The 26,900-nt window shown below is 45.5% G+C and overlaps 1 protein-coding gene across 2 annotated transcripts in view; it reads left to right on the plus strand.

The window, feature by feature from the left end:
* Positions 1-216: 216 nt before the first annotated feature.
* The window catches only part of GNAO1 (G protein subunit alpha o1), a gene marked incomplete at its 3' end in the record, with an annotated part of 143,668 nt that continues 116,984 nt past the window's right edge, over positions 217-26,900 (plus strand). For both annotated transcript variants that reach the window (XM_080351841.1, XM_080351840.1), the window contains exons 1-2: positions 217-711; positions 810-852. In XM_080351841.1, coding sequence (XP_080207967.1) covers positions 594-711; positions 810-852 — 161 coding nt within the window. In that variant the 5' untranslated portion in view covers positions 217-593. The remainder of the gene's footprint in view (positions 712-809; positions 853-26,900) is intronic.

The raw sequence follows: 26,900 nt of genomic DNA on the forward strand, positions 1-26,900 counted from the left end.
CCACGAGCATGCGCGAGCCGCCCGCGTCACGGGAGCGGGCGAGGCCGGCGGGAGCGCGGAGCCCCGGCGCGCCCCCTCCCTCTCTCCGCCGCCGCCGCTCCCGCGCCTCCATCCGGCTCCGCCGAGCGCTGCCAGCGCGCTCCGTCGCCGCCGCCGCCCGTTAGAGACCCGCTGCAGAGCGGAGAGCGCGACAGCCGGGAGCACGGGAGAGGGAAGGACCCTCCCCCCGGCGCGAACCCTCTTTTTCTTCCTCCTCTTCCTCCTCCCCCGCCTCCGCCTCCGCCTCCCGGCCGGGAAGAGCTCGCCGTGCCCGCAGCAGCCCCGCTGGATGCACTGAGCGCTCGGGCGCGGGGAGAGGGGCAGGAGGGAGCCGGCAGCCCCGCCGCGGAGGCGCTGCGCTGCCCGGAGGCTCACGGCCATCTGCTTTGATTCTTTGACTCCCCCCGCCCGCCGGTGGCTGGCTTTGCCCCTGCCTCCTCCTCTGAGCCCGCGGAGCCAGCCCAGGCGGCGGCGGGGGCTGCTCTTTTTTTTTTTTCCCCTTCTTTTTTTTTTTTTTTTTTTAATTTTTTTTTAAATAAATTTTCATCGCCGCCATGGGATGTACCCTGAGCGCCGAGGAAAGAGCCGCCCTGGAGCGGAGCAAGGCCATCGAGAAGAACCTGAAGGAGGACGGGATCAGCGCCGCCAAAGACGTGAAACTCCTCCTGCTCGGTGAGAACCCGCGGGCGGCCCGGTCACCCCTGCTGCCCCGCGTCCCCTCAACCGCCGCCGCCCCCGCGCTTATCCCCCCCTCATCTCTCTTTCAACAGGGGCCGGAGAGTCGGGAAAAAGCACCATCGTGAAGCAAATGAAGTAAGTCCCGTGGGGGAAACCGCGGGGGGGTTGAGGGGGGGCGAGTAAACGGCGTTTAATGGGCGGGAGAACGGGGCGGGGGCTCGTTGAGGTGAGTGAGGGCCGCGGGCGCCATGTTTACCTGAGGGGACCGCGAGGGCGGGAAGGCGAACGGCGGGGGGAAGGCCCCCGGCGCCGCCGCTCCCGCTGCTGTTCAGGGCCGACGTGGTGCTGAAGTGTCGGCCGGCGGCCTCGCCCCGCGGCGGGGAGGAGGGGAGGGTGGGCTGCGAGCGGCCGCGGTTCCTCCGCACCTTCCCCTCCTCCCCGCCGCGGGGCGAGGCCGCGCAGATGTCCCCGGGAAGCGGACCGCTGTCACTTAAGCTTAACGTCGGGGTGTTATCTGCCGGCTCTGCGGATATAAACCAAGGCTTCCTATCGTTCAAAGCCCCTTTTATTGAGATTTCAGCCTCTCCTTTTAATCAATGAAAGACGAGCGTGGCCGCCCGTCACCGAGCCCTCATGCCAGTCCTTGCCCTGGGGTCTAGGTCTCCCCAGAGTGCCTGGTGGGGACCGAGGTGGTTCCAGAGCCCGGGGGTGCCTCTCGCTGGGACTCGCCCTACTCGCAGGCTGTCCCCGTGCTTAATTAGACATCACTGTGCAATAAACAGAAGCGAAAAACCCTATTGCGCGTCTCCTGCAACACATCACCGTGGCTGGAGTAATTGCATCCCATAGGAAAGCAGGTGTAGAGGAAGGCTAGTGAAGGGATGGAGGTGCTCCCGTGGCAGCGTTATTCTTCCTCCCTCCTCCCTTTTTAATTAAAATACAATGAAATACCCCGGCTTCCCACCGAAACAAACATGATGGGCTGGTTCGAGGCTGGCGCCATCACGGAACAAGCCCGGAGCGCTGTTTCAGGGTCTGGATTTCAGCTGGGGAGAGGCACGGGGCGGTTTCTGCTTTGCGATGCCGGTGGTTGCAGAGGGATCCGTGGCTGGGAGGGGCCCCCCGGGGACCGGGGTTGCTCAGCGATGTGGGGAAGCAGCAGAGCTGGGTGTGGATGGGATGTAGGGAGGGGGTGCTGGCTGCGCTCCGCAATCTCGGGAGCGGGTGCCTTTGCCGGGGGCCGGGCGGTGAGCTCGCCGCCGCGGGGGCAAGGGCTGTGCCGGCCGGCGGGCAGGTCCCGGCGCGGCTGCGGATTTCAGGCGGTTCGCGTGGTGGACAGCGCCCAGCGGGGACTCGAACCGCGGGCAGCGCTGCCGCTTCGGCACCGCTCGGCTCCTCCCGGCGACGGCCGAGGCCGCGCTCGGCCACTTTCGGAGAGAGCTCGGAGGAGGTCGGAGAGAAGACGAATGGAGTCGGAAAAAACCGAAGGGGTTCATGGCCGCTCGGCAATCTGTTGCCCTGCACTCCCGTAGCCGCCCCAAGCGTGAGTGTGAGGGTGAGTGTGTGATTGTGCGTGTTAGTGTGCGTTGTGCGTGTGCCATGGGGGCAGATCCGGGCCTTCAGCCCAGCTTCTCACCAGCCAGAGTGGCTTAGCGGGTGACCCGGATATTTCTGTATCAATTCTGCAGAGGCCGTGTCCAGCCAAGCCCTCAGGGGCTCACAGGGGACTAAACCATTATCCCTGCCTGAGGCGACTCTTTTCCCAAGGCGCTGGGGGGGCTCACTGTGAGGAAGCTCACCTCCAGTGCAAGGTGGTCTCCATAGCTTTTCCTACTGACATTTCTGTACCCTGCTTCTCTAAAGGCTCCAAGCTTCCCCTTTAATTGTTTGAAAAGGGGCTTTCCACCCCAACAGTTTGATTTAGGGCTAGGGTGAGTTTGGTTTACATTTGTTTATGTGCAAAAGGTGGATCAAGAGAGATATTACTGCAGATTAACACCTATAAATTATTTAATCTCTAGGAATTGCTTCTGCAGAAGCATGCTGGAATGGCGGGCAATGGGTTTTGGTTGAAGGGAGAGGCTGTAAGTACCACAATAGCAGTGCGGCAGTGCTTACACCTCGAGCCCGCAGGCGGGAGGGCAGGTGAAGACCACTCTGGCTTACACAATTAGTGCAACTCTTGTTTTCCAAAGAGCAGAGCTCTTGTTTCTTAAAGCAAATTGCATCAAGATTGATGATTCTATGATTCTAAGATAATAACCTGTTTGTTGGACTAGATCAGCATATTGAGGACTGAAATATACCCTGTTATATATCTCTCTCTATATATTTTTTTAATAAATATATAGGTACATTTTCCATGAAACAGTCTGAAAGTAACACATGCTAGGCTTACCAAGCTTTGTACCTGACTTGAAAATGCCGAGAAGGCTGCTATGGTGAAAGGGCTTGTAGTGTCAGAAACTGGGAGGCGTCCGTCGGTGTGGAAACTCCAGTGAAGTGTGCGGAGGCTGGGTGGGGACAGCGGTGTTGCTATGAGCGCGGCAGCAGGCAGCTGGAGAGAGCCGCGCAGCCGCGGGGAGAGCGATGTGCAGGGAACAACTTGGGGAAATTAGCATTTCTGAAAATTGATTTAAATATAATGCAGGCATTAGCATTACACCTGGTCAAGCTCCATTAGATAGGCTTGCTGAGAACCTAATGAATTCTTAATAAAGATTAAATCGCGTGTTCATTAGATTTTGATGAAAGAGACTGCTATTTTATTTTTTTAATACTGTGTTATTGGTGTGCTTATAGATAATAAATCTCATCCTCATGAATCGCTAAAGCAGCTTCACACTTGGATATTGCCTTGAAAAGAAGCACAGGAATCTGTAGATAGATGAGAAAGCACTAAGACAAAGGAAGATGAGTAGACATTGTTACAGAGGACTAAGAAAAGGTTATATGCTGTCCAGTTAATCCTTGAAATATTGGGTAGCAGGAGAAGTGACAAGTAGAAATCACAATAATTTCAGAGTGTAGCCAGGTTGAGGATTAGGACTTGTAAAATTAATTAAGCATGTTTTAGTGAAACACTGGGAGATACCTTTCAGCTGGTGAGCAGGGAGTTATCCGGCAAAGAAAGAGGTACTGGTGAATGGCAGGGAAGTGGAACTGGAGGCTGGCGTGTACGTCTCGAATAGTGGCAACACAGGCTGGGAATGGCACTTTCCTTAGCACCCAACGTCATTTTGACAACCTTAACCCTTGTACTTTGACTACACTGATCTTGGCTTTTTAGGTTTGCGTGTTATTTTTTAACAACCAGCCCTGCAGTCTGGACACTTTCACCCACCCCTTAAAATGTAAGGTTGGGGCCAAGCTGGTCAGGGGAAGAGTCCCAAATGTCATGGTTCTGCCATGCAAGCCAATGACACTCCTGAGTGTGCCACAGTGTTCAGAATCAGGCTGTGACCAGATTCTAGTTTCACTCAGCTTAAACTAAAAAACAGACTTAACCAAGCAAATCTGCTGCCTCCTTTAAAGAACCAAGCCAGAGGGTGAGAGTTACCAGACAAAAGAAATTATTCTTCCACTCCCACCACTCCATATAAGTGAATTCACTTTGGTGTAGGACTGCATTGGATGTCAAACCTTTTTAGAGCTTATATCTTGAAATAAATGTTGAGCACATGCAGAATTTGGAATATGTGATCTTCCTTCCTGGAATATGTGGATTGTAGCATGGAATAGAGACTGCTGTTATTCTAGGATGTTTTTGTGGGGACTTATAACTATAGTGAATGTGTTTGTTCATCAAAAGCCCTAGCCTAGGAAGACACCAAGCATATCTCTGTCTGTTACTGCTCAGTAGAATAGTTAAATACATGCAATGGTCCAGTGGTGAGCAGCGATGGACTGCTTGGGTGGGGACACCACCCACTGCCATCAACGTGAAGCTTCTAGGGAATTCAGTGTTTAATCGCTAAGGCAGAGAGGCTGAGTTAGCTGCCGTGGCTTCACAGACAAGGTCCTACCACCTACTCAGCAGCAGCCACTCTGGATGGTGAGACAGGGCAATACTTCACCTTCCCCAATGAGGGATTAGTGGTGGCTGTGGCATTCTGAAGGAGACGTGGCTTCTCCTGCCCATAGGAAAAATCTTGGGGGCTGGGGTTTGGTTTTGGATTTTGCCTCTGCAGAAGTAGCAGTTTCTGTTCCCTGCTGAGTTGGGAGCAGAGAGCTGGGTCTGACTCCCTCTCAAAAGATGCCAGAGCTTCCAGCCCTGCATGTCCTCTAAAACAGCTCTGTCTCACTTCTCCAGTAATGCTGGCAGTGCCTCCCTTGATAGGCTTCTTTGCTGTGCCATTTTTTGCAAAGTGGTTTTAGGTTATGTACGATAGGATGGGCATATGTAATGAGGAGAAAAATACACTAGCATACAATGCTTATCTTTAAATATCTACTATCTCGTCCCAAACAGCCATCAGTCCCAATATCTGTCTAATATATTGTTTTGACCTTTTTCAAAAAGCCCCTCAAAACAGCCCCAGGCTCTACTTGCTCTGTGTGTAACTGAATTACTTATAATCTAATGAACTTCTTCAGAGTGAGAAGCAGTCCCCGCCCACTGGTTTTACAGCCCATCTCAGCAATTTGATGGTAAATGCCATTGAAACGAAATGGTGTGTTGTGAACACCCACTTGAGTGCTCTTTGCTGCATATGTCTGCATCTCAAAGCTGTAGCGATTTCACACTCGCAGTCGCTTCCCCCGGGAATACCTCACCCCATGGGGGCTTATAGCGTGGGGCTGCTTCGTCTTTGTGGCGTGTTCCCGAGGAAAGGACTGTGAACAACGTTTTCGTGGTCCATCCCACTCCTCAGCGCAGCTTTTCTGCTCTGCAGCAGTGGGTGCAGACCCCACTCGGCCATGGGCAAGCAGAGGGATGCCCCTGCTGCCTGCCTTCCACCCAGGAGCTGTTTGATCACAGTGTGAGCAGCAGCCCAGAGGCACAAACCTCACTGGCGCATCAGGTCAGAGCTGTCCTCCTCCTTACTTGTCTCCTGCTCTGTTTTCCAGGATTTCTGTGACTTGAGGCCCAAAGTAGGGCAGCGACAGGCTGCGCCTGGGCAGTGTTTGAACTAGATTTCATTAGGAAGGGGAAAGAGCTTTTTTGGTGAAGTTGTGTCATTCTCTCAAGACCTGCTCCAGTGCACTCTGTCACAGTATGTATAGCATACACTTGCTCTTCAGATCCCAACAGAGAGACAGCTCTGCTGGGGCTGTTTTGGCAGTGAAACCTGTGTCTGGTTTTAAATGACCTGCTGTGGCAGTTCTGGGGTGTGGGATGGCAGCTAGTTGATGTGTTGGCTGCCTTGGGGACGGCGGAGTCTCCTACCCAGGTGTGAGTGATCATTCCAGTGGAGTCTGCTGCAGGACAGGGCTCTCCCTCGCTGCAGCTTTTTTCCCTCACCTCCTTCCCAGGTGCTTTCTTGCACCCCGAGATGCTCTGAGTAGCACGTTCCACGCCCTGCAATGGCACAGCACAGGGAGATTGCCTCTGCACCAGGCAGTAGAAAGAGCTGGGAACAGAGGAAAGTGAGGCTGTTCATTTTGGCTTGTAGTGGCAAAGGGTAATCATGTTTTCAGCGGTTATTTCCTTCCTTTTGGATTATTAATTGCACTTATAAGCCAAAACATTTAACAACCATAGTTCATTCTTTTATACTTAAGGTTCTTGTTATTAGACTGAGAGAGATTTCAGAGAAAAGCAGTAACAATATTAGCAGGCAAGATGGAATACAATTTGGGTTTAGTTTTTTTCCTTTTCCTTGACAGTTCTTAATTTGTTTCTCATTTTAGGGACTCATAAAAGTAAAAATATCTTTCAGTGACAACAGTGAACTGCATAGCTTTTCTTTCAACCTAGTTTTAAAACCTTAAAAGAAATTTGCCTGTCATATTCTGACATGGCACATCTAGTCCTGTTGGAAATGTTTTAGCAGTCTAAGGAGATGAAAGCAGTTCTTTTAATGAGCTCTGAAAAAAGAGACAAATCTGTACAAATGTAACCAGGGACCTGTTTTGTTTTATCTTAGGCTTGGCTAACCCAGAAGTTGTAAAAGACATTCAACTGAGTCATGACAAATGCAAAAAGGCTGTGGTTTTCCTCTTTGGTCTGTCCTTTTCCATCTCTCTGGGATACAACTTGACATCTGATTGGAGTTCTCCAGTATGCTCATAGTCAAAATGGGGGAAGAGTGGAAAAGAGACAAAGTGATGGAGGCAGAGGCACTTTCTTGCCTCTTCTACTTGATCAAGAGGAAGAGTGAAATGGAGAAATGTTTCACTGCTGGCCAAGGCAGGAGCGGGTTACTGGTCGCCTGGAGAATGAGAGTCAGGCAGTCATTAATGTCTTAGAGAATCATAATGAGCTTCCTATGCTAGAGCCTGTTTTCTTCAGTCGCTTTGCAGAGTTACAGCCAACCCCTCTGAGTATCAAGCTCCCCTGGTTTCTCCTGGATTTGCAGGATACAAAACCACAAATGAGTGTTGAAGCTGGTGGATTTGCAGCCAGAAAGCCTGATGCAAGTGCAGGGTCTGAGAGCTCAATTTTGCAAACTTCTGAGTTCATTTACCTCCTGCTCAAACCATGAGGAAGGTAAAAAGCTTTTCTTAGGAGCCAGCAGCAGTTCACAGTGCACAGAAGGACCTGTCCTGTGTACTCTGAAGTCCATGGTTAAACCCTGAGTGCAGAGGATGGGATTTAGTCCTTTTTTTCATTATGGGAATGTGAAGAGGAGCTCTGGCAGAAGCGGATTGGCAAAACCTTCTCAAATTCAGGTGGTCAGGGTATTTAAGAGTCTTGTCACTCTTCCTGGTGCAATTGCAAATCTCCCAAGATTTGTGGTTTTCTGTAGAGCCTGAAATTACTGTTGTGGAGCCTGGACTTGCATGATGACTGGATGAGCTGTTTTCAAGGGTTCTTTGTTTACTTCTTCCTTTTGTTTTTGAAAGAAAACTTCCAGCTCTCCTCACTTTAGAGAAAAATTAAAAAGAAAATGTCTTTATTCTAGCCTGAGAATTGTGAGCAAAATAAAAACCAGCCCAAATGAAGAGACAGAAGCCAAATGCATCTCAATTGCAGCCCCACTTATTTCATTTCCATTTCAGTGCTACTGACCCCAAATCCTCTCTTTGACCTCACTGGACTTTGGGCCAAATTCTTCCTACACTGAAGATGGTGTCTATTCTGTCTATTCAATGTCCAATTTTTATGAGATCTGATGAATTTCAAATGTTTGCGTGATACTTGGTGGGATACTGGAAATGGCTGTTTCATTCACAAAAACAAAACCAGGAAACAAAAAGCATTGGCACATTAAATGTAGGGCTGTTTTTCTTGCCTCAAAAATTCTTCAGTTTAATTCTGAGAGGGAAATACTAATGATTTTTGCCATGATTTTCCTAATGCTGAATAAATGCTCTGCCTAATGTAAAAGTCCCCCTAAACTGTTAGTTGAATCATTCTCATGTTATTTTTAAGGCCATTCATGCAAATGGCAGATGTAGGGAGGTTGGAGGATTACAGTCCTGATTATAAAATGCAATTAGAATTCTGCCTAAAATCAGAAAATACAAATGCCTGAAAAATGCTACTGGATAACAAAGCAAAGGAACTGATGGTTTTCTAGTGCTGAGCAAAAAAGGTAGAAAAACATCCTTTAATCCAAAGCTCGATCATTGTGTGCTTATTGCGATAATAGAATAAAACTCTTGATGGAGGCATTTCGTAGCTTACTAATAAAAATGCTTACCCTCCCCAGCTTTCAAGTTAATTGAGGAAACTGAGGAGCACTCTCGCAGAAGGGAGCCCAGGGAACTGTATAGTAAGCTGACATCATGCCTGTGTTCACATTGCTAATCAATAATATTTTTGACATTGAAAGAAAAGGATTGGCAGAGCTGAAATTGCTTTGTCTTTCTTTAGTGGGCATGTCCTGCTCTGCTTGGTCACCAAAAATTCTATCAGTTCATCAGCAGACCTTTCATCCTAATATAAAACCTGTAAGCTTAAAACAAAGGAGCTGAAGTACAGGTTGAGAGGCAGAAAAAAGGTTTGGGTAACATGGGGTCCTCCCACAGCTTAATGAGTAGGGACCATGGCTGTTAGTAACCCCCTCTGCCCTTCACGCCATCCTGTGGGATTTTGTGTCCTCAGGAGCCAAAGACAATTTATCACACATTCTGTTTGATACAGGGTAACTTGTGCCATCTTTCCACAGAAATTGCGCTTGGTTAACATTGTGGGAGTTGCTTTTGGGGAAAGGTTGGGAGAAATCGGTCCCAGTTAGTGCATTGAGGTTCCTGTTCTCTGAGAAAGCCTGAAGGTGTTGGCTAACTCTGTTTACGCTTGTGGCATTTGGGGAAACCTGGGAGTGGGTTTGGGCAGAAGCAGGGTCCAGTGCTGGTAGGAAAGATAGGGTTTAACAATAAGGAAAGGAATTTTCTTCTCTTTGACATGTGGCAAGGTATTTGATGAAGAAATGCAGGATTAAGTATTTCACGTGGGGAGGCCATGAGGGGTGTCTCTGGGAGCTGCTTCAGTGAGCAGAGAGGGGCGCAGCAGGTTTCACTGCCCCAGAATAACATCCCACAGAAATACCCTGTTCAGAGAATCTATCACCCCAGTATTAGCACCTTGGCAGAGAGGCCAGGAATGGACTTTTCACCTCTGTGTATGTCCCTCCTCTAAACCATCACCCCCCCGTGCCTAAAACAGTCTGAAAGGCAGAGCAGTGACTCAACTTGCTTTGAGGCTCTCCAGCAACTTCAGACTTGTGTTAAATGCTCTTGTCTACAAGAGGGTCATCAACAGCAGCTTGTACACACTGTAACAGTCGGACACATGACTTGGATCATTTCTGCATCAGCTGGGAATCATCATAGAAAGGGATAAGAACGGGCCTGTATTAAGGAAAATATCACTTAAATCATAAAAAATGTATGCTACCTCCTAGCAGAATTTGGTGGTTTACCCTCTCCCTGCTCGAGCGGATTGGAGTTAGTAGCTCCAGTTTTAAGGCATTAAGCAAAAGTGCGTAGGAAAGGCTGAGCGCACAAAACAGATGTTAGGCAGAATAATCTAGATAACAAATGAGAGGTTTTATTGCTAGAGTTCTGGAGCTGTGGTATGTGGTAGCTCACAGTGCTGTAGCGATGTTTCCTCACTGCCAGTACTGTGCTCCTTATTCATCACAGCCCTGCTCTTTGCCGCCTCGGTAGCGTGGGCCTTGCCATAATCTGGCTCCTGCCTCTACAGCAAAGGTGATGGAGTTATCATCTCATTTCAATAGCTCTCAATGAAAGAGAACCATGTCTGTATTTCTGGAGGAATTTTCTGTGGAACTGGTGCCAGCCAGCTCTGGGTCTCCCCAAAGTTTGTGGTGAGATTTTCAAACCACTTCCAGGGCATCACAAAGTGGATCTGCATGTCTGAATTGGAGATGGTGATACCTAAGCCTGTGTGAATTTGTCTTCCTCTCTCGTGCTCCTCTGTGGCTGGCATGGCAAGGATGTGCTCCTCCACAGCATGGAGGGACATACCATCCTCACAATGGCTTTTGAACGTCACAAAATCAGGTTGCCTACTTAAGTAGTGCAGAACTGAGTTTTTGATTCAGTATATTTAGGGAATTTATTCTTACCTATCTACAGCATCTTTACATCTGTAAGGAGTGCAAAAGGGTGTTGCAGAAAGGGCAGTTAGAGCTGTCTGCAGCTAAAAGAGCCCTTTCCACTGGCGAGATAGAGCTCTTTCCACGTGGCCCATGTGAGAACAAGACATTAGTCGCTTGTCAGCAGGTTGGTAAGGGGCACTGATGCCCTCAGGGTAGATGCTCCTTTCCAAGGTTAGGTGAAGACCCCATCTCATTGCCTACAAATTCTGAAACAGGCAGATATTTATCACTGTAATGTACGTACCCCCAGCACAGATGTTGCAGAGCCTTTATCTTCACACTTCATCGGTAACACTAGCATAAATCACTGGGATGAAAGAAGATTGCCGTGATGAACATCCACCTCAGAATGTCATCATACTGTTCATTAACACCAGTCACCCTTTGGTGATTAATAATTTAGCCAAATTGGACAAACTTTTCCACATGAATGAGAAGATGTTTACTTAATAAACTAGAAAGCTCCTAGTAGCATGCCCTTGTTTTCCTTGATTTAGCTGTACAACAGATTTATATTCTCCTGATTTACAGCTCAGCAAAAACCCAAAGTGCGCTGTCAACTTGTTATTTTCAAGGTGGTTGCTGCCCGGCCAGTTCTTCAGCAGGAAACCTGATGCTGCCCAATGTGTGCATTTCAGATGTTCAAGTTGAACAGCAGATATATGACCTGATGGTCCTTGGTTTGTTATCCGCATCTCTCTGCGTGCGCTGAGCCCCCTGGGATGTGCAGGAGAGATGAAAGCTGGTGTTGGCCCCAAGGGATCCAGGTATTGATAGTGAATCAAAATCTTGGTATGGTCCTTGGTGATACTGATGTCTTTTCAGTGTTTTTCACTGTAGCTAATTATTAAAAGAAAACAAAAACAAAAAAAAAACCCATGAATATGATAGAAATACCAAAAGAGAGCCCATAAATTATAAAAAATTACAAATCAGTAACTTCCATGTGGTTCAGTAAATTCAGAATTTAGGCTTTATTTATCTAATTTTTCTTTTTCTGCTTCTTCTGTTTACTGATCCTTTCAAGAAATGAGTCTGTCTGTAATTCATATTTGAATAAAAAATTTGTAAAGTTTTTTGTACATGACAGAGCCTGAAACTTGATTTATTACACTGGTACTTTTAGTTCTGATCAGCAAGATCAAATTTTACTATTTTTTCCCATCTGTGATCAAACAAATAGGGAGGCCTACTGGCATAAAAAGATATTCAGGATTAAATTTACATTCCGATTTTTTTAAGTGCTCCTGAGTAGGGCTTTCAAAGAGGTTTTTGGAGTTTCCAGTAAAAAATAGAAAAAAAATTTCTTACAAAATGTCCGTAAGAATGATACAAATCCAGGCAAAGTGGTATGTTTAAATTCCACCGTAACTAGATAAATACACTGAGATTTTTAAAATAACCAAGATCATAATGTTTTTAGTGGCTCCGTCATTAAGCTGAGCACAAACCCATGCAGGTGCAGCGCCTGTCTGGAGCTCTCTGACACATCCTGCTCCCTCTGTTCTCTGGGAGAATCCTCCTCATCCAGCAGAACAATTGTCTGGATGCTCCTGAAGCCTTGCTCAGTGCTTCACTCCCCACTGTCAGTTTTCAGAGCGCTCAGCCCCTCAACTGCCTGATTTCAAGACACTAACAGCTGCTCAGTACTGCTGACAGCGCGGCCACAGGACTTGTGGTGCTGCCAAATTAAAGATGCTACTGATCTGTATTTAGTTAAGTCCCAGCGTTAGACTTAACTCATGTTTTATTCATGCTCAGATCCCAAACCCCAGAACAATTGAGTTTTCTAATAATGTGCACATCAGCATCAATGGGCTCAAAGAGAACAGGGTTGTTGCACGCAAATAGGTTTGTGTGCACCTAAGCTTTGAAGACCAGCTCATCTCTGCTTGTGCTGATTGTCACCCTATTTTAGCATCACTTTGTGTATTCAACCTTTGTCCAAATATTCGTTTTGTGTCTTACACCTCTTGGAAAACAGAGATCAGGAAAACAAAACAATTCTTATGTTGTGGACTTTTTTATGCCACCCTTGATTTCTTTTTTCCTCAGGTGCTCTCAGGTACCAGCTCTAAAATTTATTTCAGGTACAGTTATTTGCTATATTACTTGTATCGGGAGACAAAAAAATACTCTCTAGTTTTAGGAAGTGCAGGTTTAACTGCAGCATTTTATATATGTATTTAATGACTTCAGTAAATGAGGTTGTGTGAAATCATTTGTAACTAAATCTTGCCTGTTCCTCCCTACTTAGTACTCCCAAAGTCGCATCTAAAATGCAGTGTTCGGTTTGGGGTCTGCTAAACCAAGCGGTAAACTGGGGCTCCCAAGGTTTTGGGGGCTGGTGCGCAGGTTGAGCGAGGGGAGGCCGAGGGAGCTGGAGAAGAGAAAGCTGAGGGAGATCTCACTGCTCTCTTCTACCACCCAAAGAGGACTAGAGATATTAATAAGATCAAGTCAGATTCTTAGAGATACACATGAAAGGACGAGAGGCAACAGACACAAATTTCATGGAAATTAAGACAGAATCTAAGGATAAAGTGCTTCATGGGGAGGTTGATGCATGGGGAGGTTGATGCAAAAGTGGAGCTGGGCCCTGGGAGGGAGAGAATTGTCATCCCTGGGGATTTTCAAGACTCAGTAGGACAAGGACCTGTGCACCCTGACCTACCTGAGATGGTAGCTCTGCTCTGGGCAGGGACTGCCAGCCCAAGTTATTCAATGATTCTGTGAGAAGAAAATCCAAATTAGCCTCTTTATTCAATGTGCCTAACTTCTGTTTTAACTAAAGAACTACCCCTCTATTATAAAACCATTTGAGGGCAAATATTTTGCAGCATTAGAGAATTTTCCCTTAGGATGCATAAAAAATGAGGCTTAGCTGGGAGTATTTTGATTCCCCTTCACATCACTTTGGTCTGTTTCTTTGCTTCTAGGTGTTGTTTTCTTGGATTTATTCCATGCAGCATTTCACAGGCAACCTTCTGAAATCCTAAACTGGGGTTTGATTAACATCACTTTTTGTTGGTGGTGTGTGTTTAAGTCACCTTTGTCTGTCCCTGCTCAGCTATGGTAGTTTGATGATGCTTGTATAGATCTGGGTTAACATAACTCAAAAAAAAACCCAACCCCCAAAAAAAAACCAAATCAAAACCAAACAAACAAATCACTGAAACCAGAAAGAAATATCCATCAAATGCTCCCATAATGCTGCGGTATACTGAAGTTTGAGATGTGAGATTGTATTGAAAGATTCAGTCACTCCTGGCTAGTTGAGTGTGACAGGGCTTAATTTTTGAGGGCAAATCGGTCACATTCAAAGACTTTGAAAAGTAGTTTTCAAAAGTCTTTCTGTACCTTTAATCTTTTAAATGACGAGTGTTTTTTTCCAAACCAGCCTTTCTTTCTCCTATTAGTTCATATAAGAGAAATGCAAATCTTTCCGTGGCTTGAAATTTTTGTGTTGTTTTAAATAAATTTCCTGTGATCCACAACACAGAGAAAACAGCGTGTTTCAGTGTATTTAGACCATCTTTTATGTTTGTGGAGGTCAAATCCATTTAATCTGGTTATGCTATTTCAATCACATTTACATTTTTAATGCAAAGCTCAGGTTTGCTTCACACTAGAATGATCTCTCTGGTTTTGTAACAAGCTTTAGTTGTCCTGGGCTTTGGAGACTTCTCTCTTCTATTTCCCCTCAGCCTTAGACACAGTCTTTGCAATTTATAAGGTAACTTTCCTCCACTGGGTTGCCAAAATGCTGCAAAATCCTGGTTAGATAAGTGGTGAACAACACTTTCACATTCCATTTTATTGGGAGCAAGTTTTGCAGCCTGGATTAAAAGCTTGCTTCTGAATTTGAACAAACCACCTCTCCCATTGCCTTTTGCAGCAGTGACCTTCAGGCTTTAACTAAGTTCCTGTCCCCAGAGGGAACAGAAATGAAGTACCCAGGTACTAACTTTGTTGATTTGTAACAAACAAGCAGCCTGGTAGAGATTTGGCATCTCCAGTCCAGACAAGAAGTTACTGCGACAGTGAAACACAAGCAAGAGGCAGAAAGAGATGGAGTTTGATCTCTAAAAGCAGGAGTCAAATGCGGAATCATGATCAAGTTCAGGCTCTGGGTAACAAAACGCGGTTGTTTCCTAAGCAGTCATCCAGAAGACTGACAATAGCTTGATACAACAGTGCATGGACTGGACACTGACATCTTCATGTGAACCTTGCTCAAAGCAAGTGCCAAGAATAAGAGAATCAGAGCTGTCAGAGCTGTTGTGAAGGGAAAAGGCTGGCAGGAGAAATGGCAACCCCCATTCACACTGCTAGATGCGCATGGTAGGATGTGACAATAAGAGACTGCCAACAAGAGACATCCCAACAAGCCCCCCTTTCTTGGTAAGCCTTGAAGACTAATGTCCTAAATGAGGCTGCAGAAGCAGGACCCAAAACTCTGCAAGCTGAAAGACAAAATGATACCATGTGTTTTTCCTTTCTTAAAAGATATCCTTCGATAATCAACACTGAAGCACAGAGGAAAGGGAGAGAAACTGTTCCAATTCAGCCTGAGTTACAAGCAAGCTTTCTCTAATCTCTGATTTATTCTCTCACAGAAGACCTCCTTAATACCAGTATCATGAGTAGGCATCCTGTAAATGGAGAAACTGTAAATGGAGAAACACTGGACCATTTGCCCAAAGTTCATGCAGTGTATATCCAACAGCAGTGTGATGGGTGTGAAAAAAAATGCAAACGTACATAGGAACAGAAGCAGTTCTTATATCCAGTAGCAAAACTATGCTTAATTATTAATGCCTGAAGTGCTGTAGTCTTTCACTTAGTAGCAAAACATACCCTGAATGTCTCTCAGGTTATGTCAGATTGACAGACCGTCACTGTGAAAGACAGTGTCAGCTTTTCAGTGATGCATCGGTGCTGTGTATAAGAGCAAGAAAGGTGAATATTCAAATGAGAATCTCGGTTTCCTCTGAATGCTATTTGGATAAAAAGCCAGGAATTCTAGGTTCAGGAACTGATTGATGGAAGTTGCCCTTGTCATGGACAAAATGGTAAACAGCTTCAGAATAATGAATTACAAGCAGAAATTGTACTAGGCAGTGATGGAGCAGATCATGGAAAGGTCATTCAGTCCAGCTTTGCCCTAACGCAGAACCCTTCTTGATCACATATTCTGTAGCTTGTGTGATGTACTTATGAATGACCTAAAGAAACCAAGATTTTCACGACTGTACATCACTCCAAACTGCAAACAGATTTGCATTAAAGATCTTTCTCCAATGGCCTGAAATCTTTGTCTGAAATTTCCTCTTGCTTTTCCTAATCACTTCTCAGCGCAGAACAGCTCTTAACAATGTCAGCTGTTGGGGTACAAATACAAACTGGTGAATCTCTGGGCTAAAATGGAGCTTTCCAAGCCTTTTAACCAAAGTTTGGATGGAGAAGATGGTGGGGCTTTCCTTTTCCCATACTGAAGATCTCCAGTGTGAGAGGTGTTGTCCTCAACCACAGGCAGGAATTGTTCAGTTGCCACAATGGGAGGAAATGGTTGGAGGAAGCGGTACCAGTACAAGGTAGAAGGTTTCAGCAGTTGCATCTCACATCCCTCTTAGTGAATTTGTAACTGGCTGTGTCAAAGAGAGCAACCTCAAAGCTGAAAGATTGCAATGATGGCAAATGAATCTGGAGTAGAGAGGTCGTGGCTAGACTGCATTTTGAGTCCTGGCATTCTGGGGAATGTAGAGGAGAAATCCAGAAGTGTTTCTTTTTGATGCTATTTCTATTTGATGTTCGTCTGACGCAGGAGAACAGAGCTTGTAAACCCAGACATGGTTTTTTGTCCTCTGCACTGCCAATGTGTAGCTCTTCAGTCTTCCATGTCTCACAGATGTTTCAAAGAGAGCAGCAAAGTTAACAAATAGCCTGGTCTTTCCGACAAGCAGACTGCAAGCTTCACAGAACAAGCACACGTGTTACTTAGCCTCTTGGTGGTTTTCTAAAAGTAGGAAGATGCCCAAGAACTCCCTGTATCTGCAGCTGGTGCTTGCCAGAAACGGTTGTATGATCTATATGGATGGATGGAGAAAGAGGGGCAGGAGGGGAACAGGCCTCAGAGGGAAAACAGCTCAGGAGATACAAATGAGAATTCAAACTAGCATTGATGCTGTGCTCAAGGCTGCTGCTGAGTCTTGATTTCATCTCTAAATCTAGCAAATGAAGAAGGCAACAGTAAAAAAAATAAATAAGCACCTTGGGAGGAGCTAAATTAGATGACCAGCAAGAGAAAAATATTCAAATAAAGATCTTTTATGATATGTATGTCTAGAGCTTGTAACAAATTCAACCAGAACAATAGATCTTGGCTTGTAACTGTTCCAAAGCTTGTCCAATGTATAAGATTATTTTTTTTCCTAAAGGACTGAGTTTATTTGCCAACTGGAAGACTTGAAATGGACAATGAATGTAATCTCCTGTTGCTTTCCACCCTGGGTAGCCATCTCAGAATGATGCTAAGTGGATATATTAAAATCAGAATGGTGGCACGTTGCACTCATTTTGCCTTCTACCCTCAGTTACACTGATGTGGGATATAGAAAGGGATCTGTTGTGGTTGTTCTGGTTGCTACTGGTTTCTTGTTTTGTGGGAAAGGTGTGCAAATGCTTAGAGCCATAAATTCTTGTAGCAGAGAAGCTGGATGGTCCTTTCTCCCTTAAGATAAACTGTAATTCTTCCAGAAAGTGGTTGCCATCAGTTTATTGCAGCTTTATTTTACTCTTTGCCAGCTGTGTAAAGAGCATGTTCAATATAACCAGTCATTCCAATAGCTTAATTTCTGCTGTAAGTATTTTGCTTCTTTTGGGGGTGTCACCACAATCCCATTTAAAAGCTTACTAATAGTAATTGAAAGCCCTTTTAAGCTTGCGCATAGTGTCGGAGTTTGAAATGTGTTTTATTTCTGTAAAACAGAAATAATAGTTAGCTATGACAGATATGAGCAAGCTAAACAACAACCAGGGCTACCGTGCTTTTGGAAACCTACATTGCTTAAAGAAACTCTCAGTGTACAGGCTTGATCCAGAACTCAGTGAAATTAATGTAAATCTTCCTGAGGACTTCAGTGGGCTTTTGGTCGGGTTCTGAGTGCAAAGTGTGTTCAGCAGTGGCCAGGAAGAGGTTAGGCACAAAACAATGAGGAAATTTGCCTTTACAAAGAGGGTGCCTGGGTCTTCAGCCTGTGTTTTAGAGGAGTGTTGTTGATCATTCTGCAGACAGTGATGAGGAACAGCAGTGAAAGGGTGCTGGCTGGGTTGGACTAACTCAGATTCAGACCAAGTGGTCCTCTAGACCACTTGCAAAAGGATACCAGCTTTGTTGTGAAGGGTAAGTTGGCTGATGCTATCTGTTCAGTTCCTCATTCTTAATTATTTTAGCTGATATAGTCTATATGCTAAGTCAATCACAATGAATGGCATTTGAAACATCCAGACCAAAGTCATTACATTATCACATTCAGGCCAGGCTTTAAGTAAAAGAGATTTGGCTTGTTCTTTACACTGCTTGGCCCCTGTCCCGAATGTACTGCCATTATAACGGAGGATTATCTGCACTGGAGGTTTTGTTCATTTCCATTAGGAGAAAAAATTTCATTCAGCGCAGCAAGGGCAGCCTGAGATGGCAGGAGGAGATTGGCCGCATGCTGACGCCTTTGTTATCCGCCGAGCAGAGCCTGACATCCCCTGACACTGCCGGGGGCTTGGCGAGGGGCTGTTATTTATTTCAGTGTGTGGAACACATTGTTTTCCGAAAGGGAGGAGAATCGGCCCTTTATTGAACAGAAGTCACCGGGCAGCGTAGTCACCGAGCTGTAGTAGCTAGGGTTTGTTGATATAGTTGTCTTTTCAGCAAGTGCCTTTGTTGGGTTTATCATTTCTTTTAGTCTGCGTCTCTTTTCTGGTGTTTAAGGTGGATCTCGGCTCTGCCCGTCTTTCTCAACCCCTCTGCCTTTTCTAACATAAAAACACAGTGATAAAAACAGAGAGACATTTATTTTTCAAGCTTAGGAATCTCCATAAGGCCCCTTCCCTGAGACATATAACAAACTTCTCATATAGAGATACCATCTGTCCTGCTGTGGGTTGACTTAGTTCAGTGGGTTTCTCCGGTCATTGCGCAGGCCGCGGATGGCCCGTGCTGCTCTGGTGTGAGCTGGTTTCAGGATCACACTACGCCCATGCACAAAGGGCTGCTGCTTGCTGCTTTACACCAAAGCTGTAGCAAAGCACCATGGCCTCTTCTTTGTCATGTAACCCCTTGTAACAAGCCCCGTGACACATTCACATTGAAGTGGAAGCCAGCCAATGTAGTAGCCTCTTGTCTTCCTAGGGCCTTGACACTGCACACATGGTCCCCCCTGCCCTGAGAGACACTATATGAACATAGGACTACAGGAACACTTCGTAGCACAGACCATTCTACACCAAATTCACTTAAAAGTTGAGAAAAGTCAGGCTTTTGCTTTTGGCATTAAGAACTGAACAAGTGGCAGTGCAGGTGTGGAAACCATGAGTTTTTCTCTGGTCTCAGGGGAGCATTAACCTTGCCTTGTGTGACAAATTCATCCTGCAATCATCCCCACGTGGCCCAAGCAGAGCATTTTTCAGTGCCTTGGTCATCCCAGAGAAGTCTTCAGTTTGAAAATCTAAACCGAGAGCTGAATCAAGAGTCAGCAGTCTCAGATTCTGCTCTGGACCAGCGGATTACAGGTCAGTTTCTGCAAGACACAAACCCAAAAGTGGAGAGCAGCTGCTTTTCTCTGCCAAAAAAACCTAGAAACCTGGCTACAAGGGTCATCCAGTATCCCTGTATACACAGCCGCCTGCCCTTCCCCGTGCTCATCTCGTTGCTGCAAGGCTCCACGTGCAGCCAGTCTCGGGACCAGATGTGCTCTGCAAGCCTGCATGCACCACGCTTCACGTTAGGGTTTCGCATGTATATTTGTGATGCTCAAGACAAAATTCAGGTCGCTATCTTGTTAGGGTGGCTGCTAAAGTAACGATTCAGGGGGCCAGGTGACTCACCAACAAGTTCACAGAGTGCTTTGAGTTTCCCAGCTAAAAAGTTCTGCTATAAATACATTTTTGCATGGAGGGGAGAATATATAAGCATGCAAGTTGCTTTTATTTATCATTTTTATCCAAGAAAAATGTTAACAGTAAAGCAGAAAGGGCAGAATATTTTGGCATGTGTCCATAAGGAATAGCAGGAAAATGCTGTTTGCTGACCAGGATGGAAGTGTGACTTCAAACCCAAAAGGAGAGAACTTAAGATCTGTAGATGTGTGTTAAGATAGCTGATTCAGTGCTTGATGTCTCTGGGAACCTAGTAGATAAACAGGTCATCTCACAGATACCCAAATGAATTAAATCCAATGCTGAATTTTCCATTTCCAGTTGATTTCTTACATTATGAATCTTTTAAGCAAATCTGTCAATGTGTACTGCAAAACATGGGAAAACAGAGCTCTTGTCTCAGCTGGAGGAGGAGAATTACCTGCGTTTCTTAATGCCTGCACAGAACAAACTGAAAGCATCCCAGGGCTGTCCAGCATGGCTGAGGGTCCTTTGGTCGGTCCAGGAGTGGGACGGGGACCTGTCCCAAGGCTGGACCTGTGCTGGGGCACAGATCTGCACGCAGGAGCTGGCTGGGAGATGTAGCTGGGCTGTGCAAGGCAAACCATGTTCCACTCGCCAGAAAATAAACAGGTTGGGGTTCAGCAGCTCAGCAAATTCATGACATCTCAAGGAAGATTTTCTTAAAACGTGCTGCTGGATTATTTGTTGGTGTTGCTCTGATCAAATTTGCTTTGGTGCCATAATAGTAGTAAACATGGTACATGAGAAACTCAGGGCAATGAGCCAGGATAAAGGGATAAGATAATGGATGTTGCTTGAGCCTTTTACCGTCTTTGTAGTTAGAGTAGTTATTGGAAGGCACTAATCCCTCTCTGCTGATTATCGACTTTTGAATGAATCCTCATACACTCTCCTGCAGCAAAACTTGTGGGTTTTCAGGCTCAGTAAAGCTCAATAAAACCAAGACCGTATCATTTATTTTCACTGGTACTATTATTTTTCTATTCCAAAGCAGAGTTTTCTGCTGTGAATTCCCCACTGTTTGATCACAAAAGCAAGCAAGGGAAATTGTTATTTTTCATCCTAAACCTTTTGTCCTTTTTATTTTTATAATCCACATGAGGCAACTTTGCTGGTCATTAGCTGAGTTAGTAAAGCGAGCTTTCTTTGTTGGGCGATAGCAGGGAAACATCAAATGTCTGGTTCCATGGTAGCAATTTGCTCTTGAAATAAAGCAAGCGTTGATAAGTTGCTACCCTCAGCTATATTTGTCCTAGTAAATAAACATCATCCGGATTTGAGCACAAATACACGTTGTTTTGCCCTGTTTAGCTATTCTGAGATTGTGTCAGGCTAACTAAATTTCCTCCACATCAGATATCCTTGTTCTGTTGCGCTTTCATTCACAGATGATGAGTGTTTCTGCACACCTAGCCAAGGGTGTGGTTTTTAGGCATTGATCAGCACAGCCAACACCCCTGGAAATGCATCCCCTTAATGCAAGGCGGTGCATGCTTTTGGTGGGTTTGCTTTTTAGAGGCCAAGGGTTCTATTGGTGGAATTATTTGCCTCTGTGGTGCCTTGGAATGGCAGATTCACTTTGAGGGAGCTGTGGTTTGCCAGCTCAGGGCATGTGAGGGACATCACACCCTCGGTGCCCGTGCTGCCTGGCCAGCATAAGGACAGCAATTGATATAGGCAGGCTTAAGCGAGCCAGAAAAAGCCCTGAAGATCTGTCTTTGAGAGAAAGATTCTGTTTTCCAGGATACCCATAAAAAAGGTCATTAACTATTTGGTGACGTGCAGTGCAGCTTAGAAGTGGAATTCCTCATTTGAACCTCAAAATCAGGATTGTGCCTCTTCCCTGACAGGCAGCAGGACCCAAAATAAAACGAAAACAGCAGCAGGAGACCAAGCGAAACACGACAGTGACATTTGTTCCACTTGGAGCAGTGGAGCCACTGCTAATTTGGGTTGGAGGATCGGAGCACATGGCAAGAGGTGGTTTGATGGGTTCAGTAGACAAACACGTTGGGTCAGCCCTGAGCTGCAAGTGCCGCACGATTTGCAGTGACGTGAATCACAACAGAAAGAGGCAAATTCTGCCCTTTCACCATCACTATACCCCTGCTAGAAAATTCATTATATTGTTATACATGTTCCAGACAGAATCCTAGCATTTAACGGGGGTTTCAACTGCTTGGACATGCTGCAGGATTTGCAGTGTGCATTGCTCTTCCCCCTCACTTAAACAAAATGATGGCTGTACTCAACAAGTTGGTTGCGCACCTGAGACCCAGAGAAAATGCCTTTCTTCACACTTCTGATGAGCAGTAATTTGATTAGAGAAGTTCATTGTGATGGAGGATGTCTCTGCTCCTTGAAGGAACATCCTGTGGCAGTCAGTAGGAGAGCAGGACAGCTCCGTTACTGTGATTAACTCTGGGCTTTGCTGGAGCACACGCAAGCTGTAACCTGAGCAAGATCCAGTCATGCTGGGAACTGTACATCCAGCACGAGAAGACAGTCCCTGCTGCAGGGCTCATGCTCCCCTCTCCTTTTAAACCACTAGATTAATCAGATCATGCCTTGAAGAGAAGAAATGGTGAGTTCCAGCTTCAGGGAGTTTTGTCTCAAGAGTGAGCACCGGTTTGGTTCCTCAGGGGTACGTGCCTGTTCCTGAGTGAGGGAACAGAGCAGGTTTCTCTGCTCTATCCTGGCTTGTATTTTCATACCACTTCCAGGAGCACAGTACGTTTGAGGCCTCCACCAGATTTGGTAAAATTGGCCAAGAAACTGAAACATTATGCAGAGAGGATCCCACAGGAGCAGATGGGCAGACATGCAGCAGGTGATGCACTAACCTGGAGACCTGAAGAGCTGACCGAGAAATGCATCATGGGAAACTATTGCCCAGGTTTCCAAAACCACTGGACAAATATGAAACCTAATTACTTGTAGGCAAGTAGTCATACTAAAGCCACTCTGAAAACATTCTCCACTGAAACATTTTTTTTGACAAGGAAAAACTAATTCTGGGCTTATTAACCAGTTTCAATAAATAGAATCACACTGATGAACAGATGCTGCTTAATTGCCTTCCATAACATAGCTGGGGAGCGAGGAGCTGAAACTCCAGGCGCGCAGCCCCCTTCTTAGCGCTTCCCCCTCCCTTTTCCCTGAAAAACAACAAAAAAGATCAGATCCACCTTCCGGCAGAGATCAATTACATGCTGCTTTTTCGCAGAGTTTCAGTATATTATTCTCCAATTTAGGCCAAATTCAGCAGTGAATCTGAAGACGGTTAAGATGCATGTCAGAAGGAAATTGGTCAGAAAATGGATGTTGGGTGGGCGTGAGTAGCACAGCACAGTGTCACTTGCAGCACTTCAGCAGTCAGTGGGAGAGCAAAATTGGTTTAAGTGAGAATAACTTACACGGATTTAGGGCGGGGGTGGATGTAGAAGTACAAATTCCGAAAATGGCGTTTTTTCTTACAGGGAAAGAAAAGGAGAGGCTGGGGAGGGATCTGTTTGTGGTGAGAAGCGGGTACCAGCCCCTAGGAACAAAGAGCCCTGTTTGCAGGATGTGCCCTGAGCAAAATGCGGATCTGTTCCCTCTTCCTCCTGCTGCCCCGCCAGCCCCCACCCCAGCAGAGTGCAGAAGGATTCATTTAGGGTTTGTTGATTAAAACAAAGCCAGGGAAGAGCGCTGCCAAAGCTGGAGGCGACTGGCAGCCCCCAGCCCATGTGATTTTGGTTTGTCGTTTCCTAAGAGAGGGAATAATGCTCAGTGCTGATTGCTTTGGGGTAAAGAAAAAAGAATTGCTGTAGTAACAGAAAAATGTGGAGCTTAGATTTTGCGTAGATGGCTTATTAGGTCAGAGCTGGAACACGCTTTGATTTGTATTCCTGATGATTGTACACGGGCACTAATTGGCCAAAGAAGCAAGGGATCTTTGTTGCTTTTGTAGTTTAATGAGGAAAATATTGTGTAATGTGATGATTATTTTCAAATCAAAAAGCAGAGGAACAGAATGGGAAAGAAAACCTATGAATGAATAAAGACTGTAATTTTAATTAATATTTCCAGTTGCTCTGTTCTAGAACAGTTGTTAGCCGTAAATATGCCATAAAGTTATATAAATATAATATAAATTAATATTTAGTATTATGCTTAATGCTATAGAAATATTTCCCTATGCTAAGTGTTTTGCCTATGCGTACTTTCAGTCACATGTGTGGGCCCATTTAAGCCAACAGGACTGCTCAGGGACTAAAATGAGACATTTATGTTTGCAGGATTGGGGTCTTTTGTGTCCTGTAATTGAATTCAGGCAAATCACTGCTTGTGTTTGTAAAAGCAATATGTAGTCTCCCTATGGGAGAGCCCTGCGTTCTGGAAAGTGAGGCAGGGACTTGTACTAAGCCAATTTAGAGCTGGATTCTGTCCTCACATCCAGTGGTGCAATTCCCTGCAATCCAGTGGGACTACCCCACTATCCAACAGTAAGATATTTTATTTAATGAGTGATTTGCAAGACTAGATGGATAGATGAGAATAATACCTGCCTAGGCATTTTTATTGTGAATCTCAAAGCATTTCCCAAGGTGAGATCGATATCATTGCTCCATTTTACAGGTTGAGGAACTGGCTTGTGCATCTGGCCCAGCCAGGGGTCAAACCCAGAGGGTCTCCCATCCCCTCCCTCCTCCACATCCTAACCACTAATCCTCACTTCCCAAAACACATCCCCTTTCGGCTCATGCTCATGTCTTCACACTCTGTGCGTCTTGGAGAGGGGCTCTCAGCAACTGACACTTTGTCCTGCACAAAAGCAGAGCTGTTTGCAAAGCTGAGCCTAAGGAAGAGTAGGATGCCTGACACACCACTGTATTTTCAACAAAGAAATGTGAAGGATCAGAAGCAATAAAATGCCAGTGATACCTGCAGCATTTGGAAGAACAGGTTGGTGCCTCTCTGGGTTGGAAGGACTGTTTGTCATGGCCACTTAGGTTCTCACGAAATATTCAGCGTGACTCTTTGCTACCTTTGGGTCTTGAAAGAAATTAATCTGATTCACTGAGCTTTCACATTACATACTGCTGTGGAGTTGTGGCTGGCCTGAGAAGCTCTGAGCTGGTTACCTGCTGGCAACAAAAAACCTCCAGTCCTTCATTGAAGCATAATCTAAGCAAATATTATTTGAAATGAAGAAGCAGGGCTGGTCATATTTAAAATGGCCATAAGGGATTATACATTTCAGTTTGACAGCAAAATTTTGGAGCATTCAGTGAACAAAACTGGACCTTTATTTAGTAAATAATAGTGTATAATAATCGATTTGAGGTTGGCGATTTGTTTCTTTCAAAATAAAATGGTGATGTTAAGATTCTGTGGCTCTGCTCTCATAATTTCAGTGTACTATGCTCAGAAGCCACTGCAAGGTTCCCACTTCTGCTCTTCTTGGAAGTCTCATGATGCCTCCTGGATTCTCCTTAGAAGCCCCTGAAGGCATGTGAATTTGAGAGACCTCAATTCCAGTTTTGTTGGGGGGGAAAAAGATATCCTCTGTAGCAGCATAGAAATTGAAGGTGGAGCCATAAACCTTAAAAATCCAAATATAACTAGAAAAAAGTGTGTGTATTAGTTATAAATAAGGGATTTGAGAAATTCAATTCTTACATGCTTTAGAACAGCATGCCTAATATTAGACATCTCTTTAAACACCTGAAAATCTGCAAAACATCTAATAATCAAGATTTCTGTGTGTGTGACTTGTGTACGTACCGTTGCCAGTGTTCGTGGCTGCATGGTGGTTACCTGTTTGATCCCTCCTTGAAAGTCTTTTGCCTTGATCCAGTATATGTACCTCAGAAGAGGACTCTGGTAATCCTACTCAAGGCAAGGCATCCTCCTTTCTGGCTCTTTGCTTTCTTGGTCTAGAGGTTGAAAAAATTAAATTTGGGCCCTCAAAATCAGCAGACTGGAGCCTGCACACCTCCCAGGAGCAGAACTGCTGCTTAAACATGCACTATTTGCAGACGCTTTTTGAAATTGCTCTTTCAGAGCATGATTTCTCTTCCCTGTAGCCTGTAAGTTGCTAAAGTGGGAGTGGTGCCTGCAGAAAAAAAAAATGTTTTAAAAAACAATGGAGGGGAAGGGGAAGAAACTTCATCCCCTTTGCTGGTATTTCATAGAGGACAAGCCCTCTGAGAGGCACGGCCGGAGCTGCTCACACTGAGAGAACGGGGCCAAATGTCCCCCCGCCTTCTTTGCAACAACACAGTATTTTCCTTATAAAATTGCAGAAATGTTAATTATCCTGATTCAGTAGCAGCAATTGTTAGTTATTGAGGCTTGCTGCTTTCCTACCCAAGGAGGGTCTGGATCCCCGGCAGAGCTGTTCCTCAGTGGTGTGACAATGACCATCCGGGTGTGACAGTGACTGTCCGCTGCAGCACTTTCCGAGCATAACAAAGATTTCTTCACAGCTCCCCCTGCTATAGCACAGATTCGACAGAGGCAAAAGGAGTCACTTGCTAACACACCTTTCTCTTTCTGTAGCATATTTCTTTCTTGGTACTTCTCATGGCCTTTTACACAAGATAGAAAGGTGATGTTGCCTGCATTTTACAGAGCAGAAACTGAAGCCCAGAAGGGGAAAGTGACTTACCCAAACTTTTTTTCTGGTGACTGTCAGAACAAGGAGCAGGAGCACTGGCCAAGCCCTGATTCCCTGGGTGCTCACCCAGCTGGAGCAACAGCCGCTCCATTTCCATGCACTTCACCTGTGGGTTCTAGGCAGAAGGGGAAATACAGAGTGTAATACAAAATTTTATACCCCTGTCGCAGTATCCGCCAAGCCTCTACTTTGTTCCTCCTTTGCCATATCATGTACTTTGGGGACAGGCTGCACGCATGCTGATACAGGGTACTTTGGCCCCCATGCATATTCATACCAACCAGGCTCCAGTTTCACTTCGCCCAGGCTTTTCTCCAGGCAATTTTTGCTGCTGTTGTTGTTGTTGCAAAACATTTTAATTAATCAGGAATTTTAATTAATTGTAACCCTGCTGAAAATGTCAAGACAGAAGCACAAATGTAAGGGGACAGGTGCTTAGGTCAGAGCAGCCCATCTTCAGTTAACAGTGCTGGCTCGGAGATCACGCAGTGTAATTAAAGACATGGGCACAGGGAACACATTGCGTTCTGAACAGCATTTTAATGTCATGGAGAGAGATGGTGTTTTTATCAAGTCGGGAAGCCTGTTTTGAAGCTCTGATGGTGGCACTG

This window comes from Nesoenas mayeri (assembly GCF_963082525.1).
Source record: "Nesoenas mayeri genome assembly, chromosome: 12".
In the NCBI taxonomy this organism is placed as follows: domain Eukaryota; kingdom Metazoa; phylum Chordata; class Aves; order Columbiformes; family Columbidae; genus Nesoenas; species Nesoenas mayeri.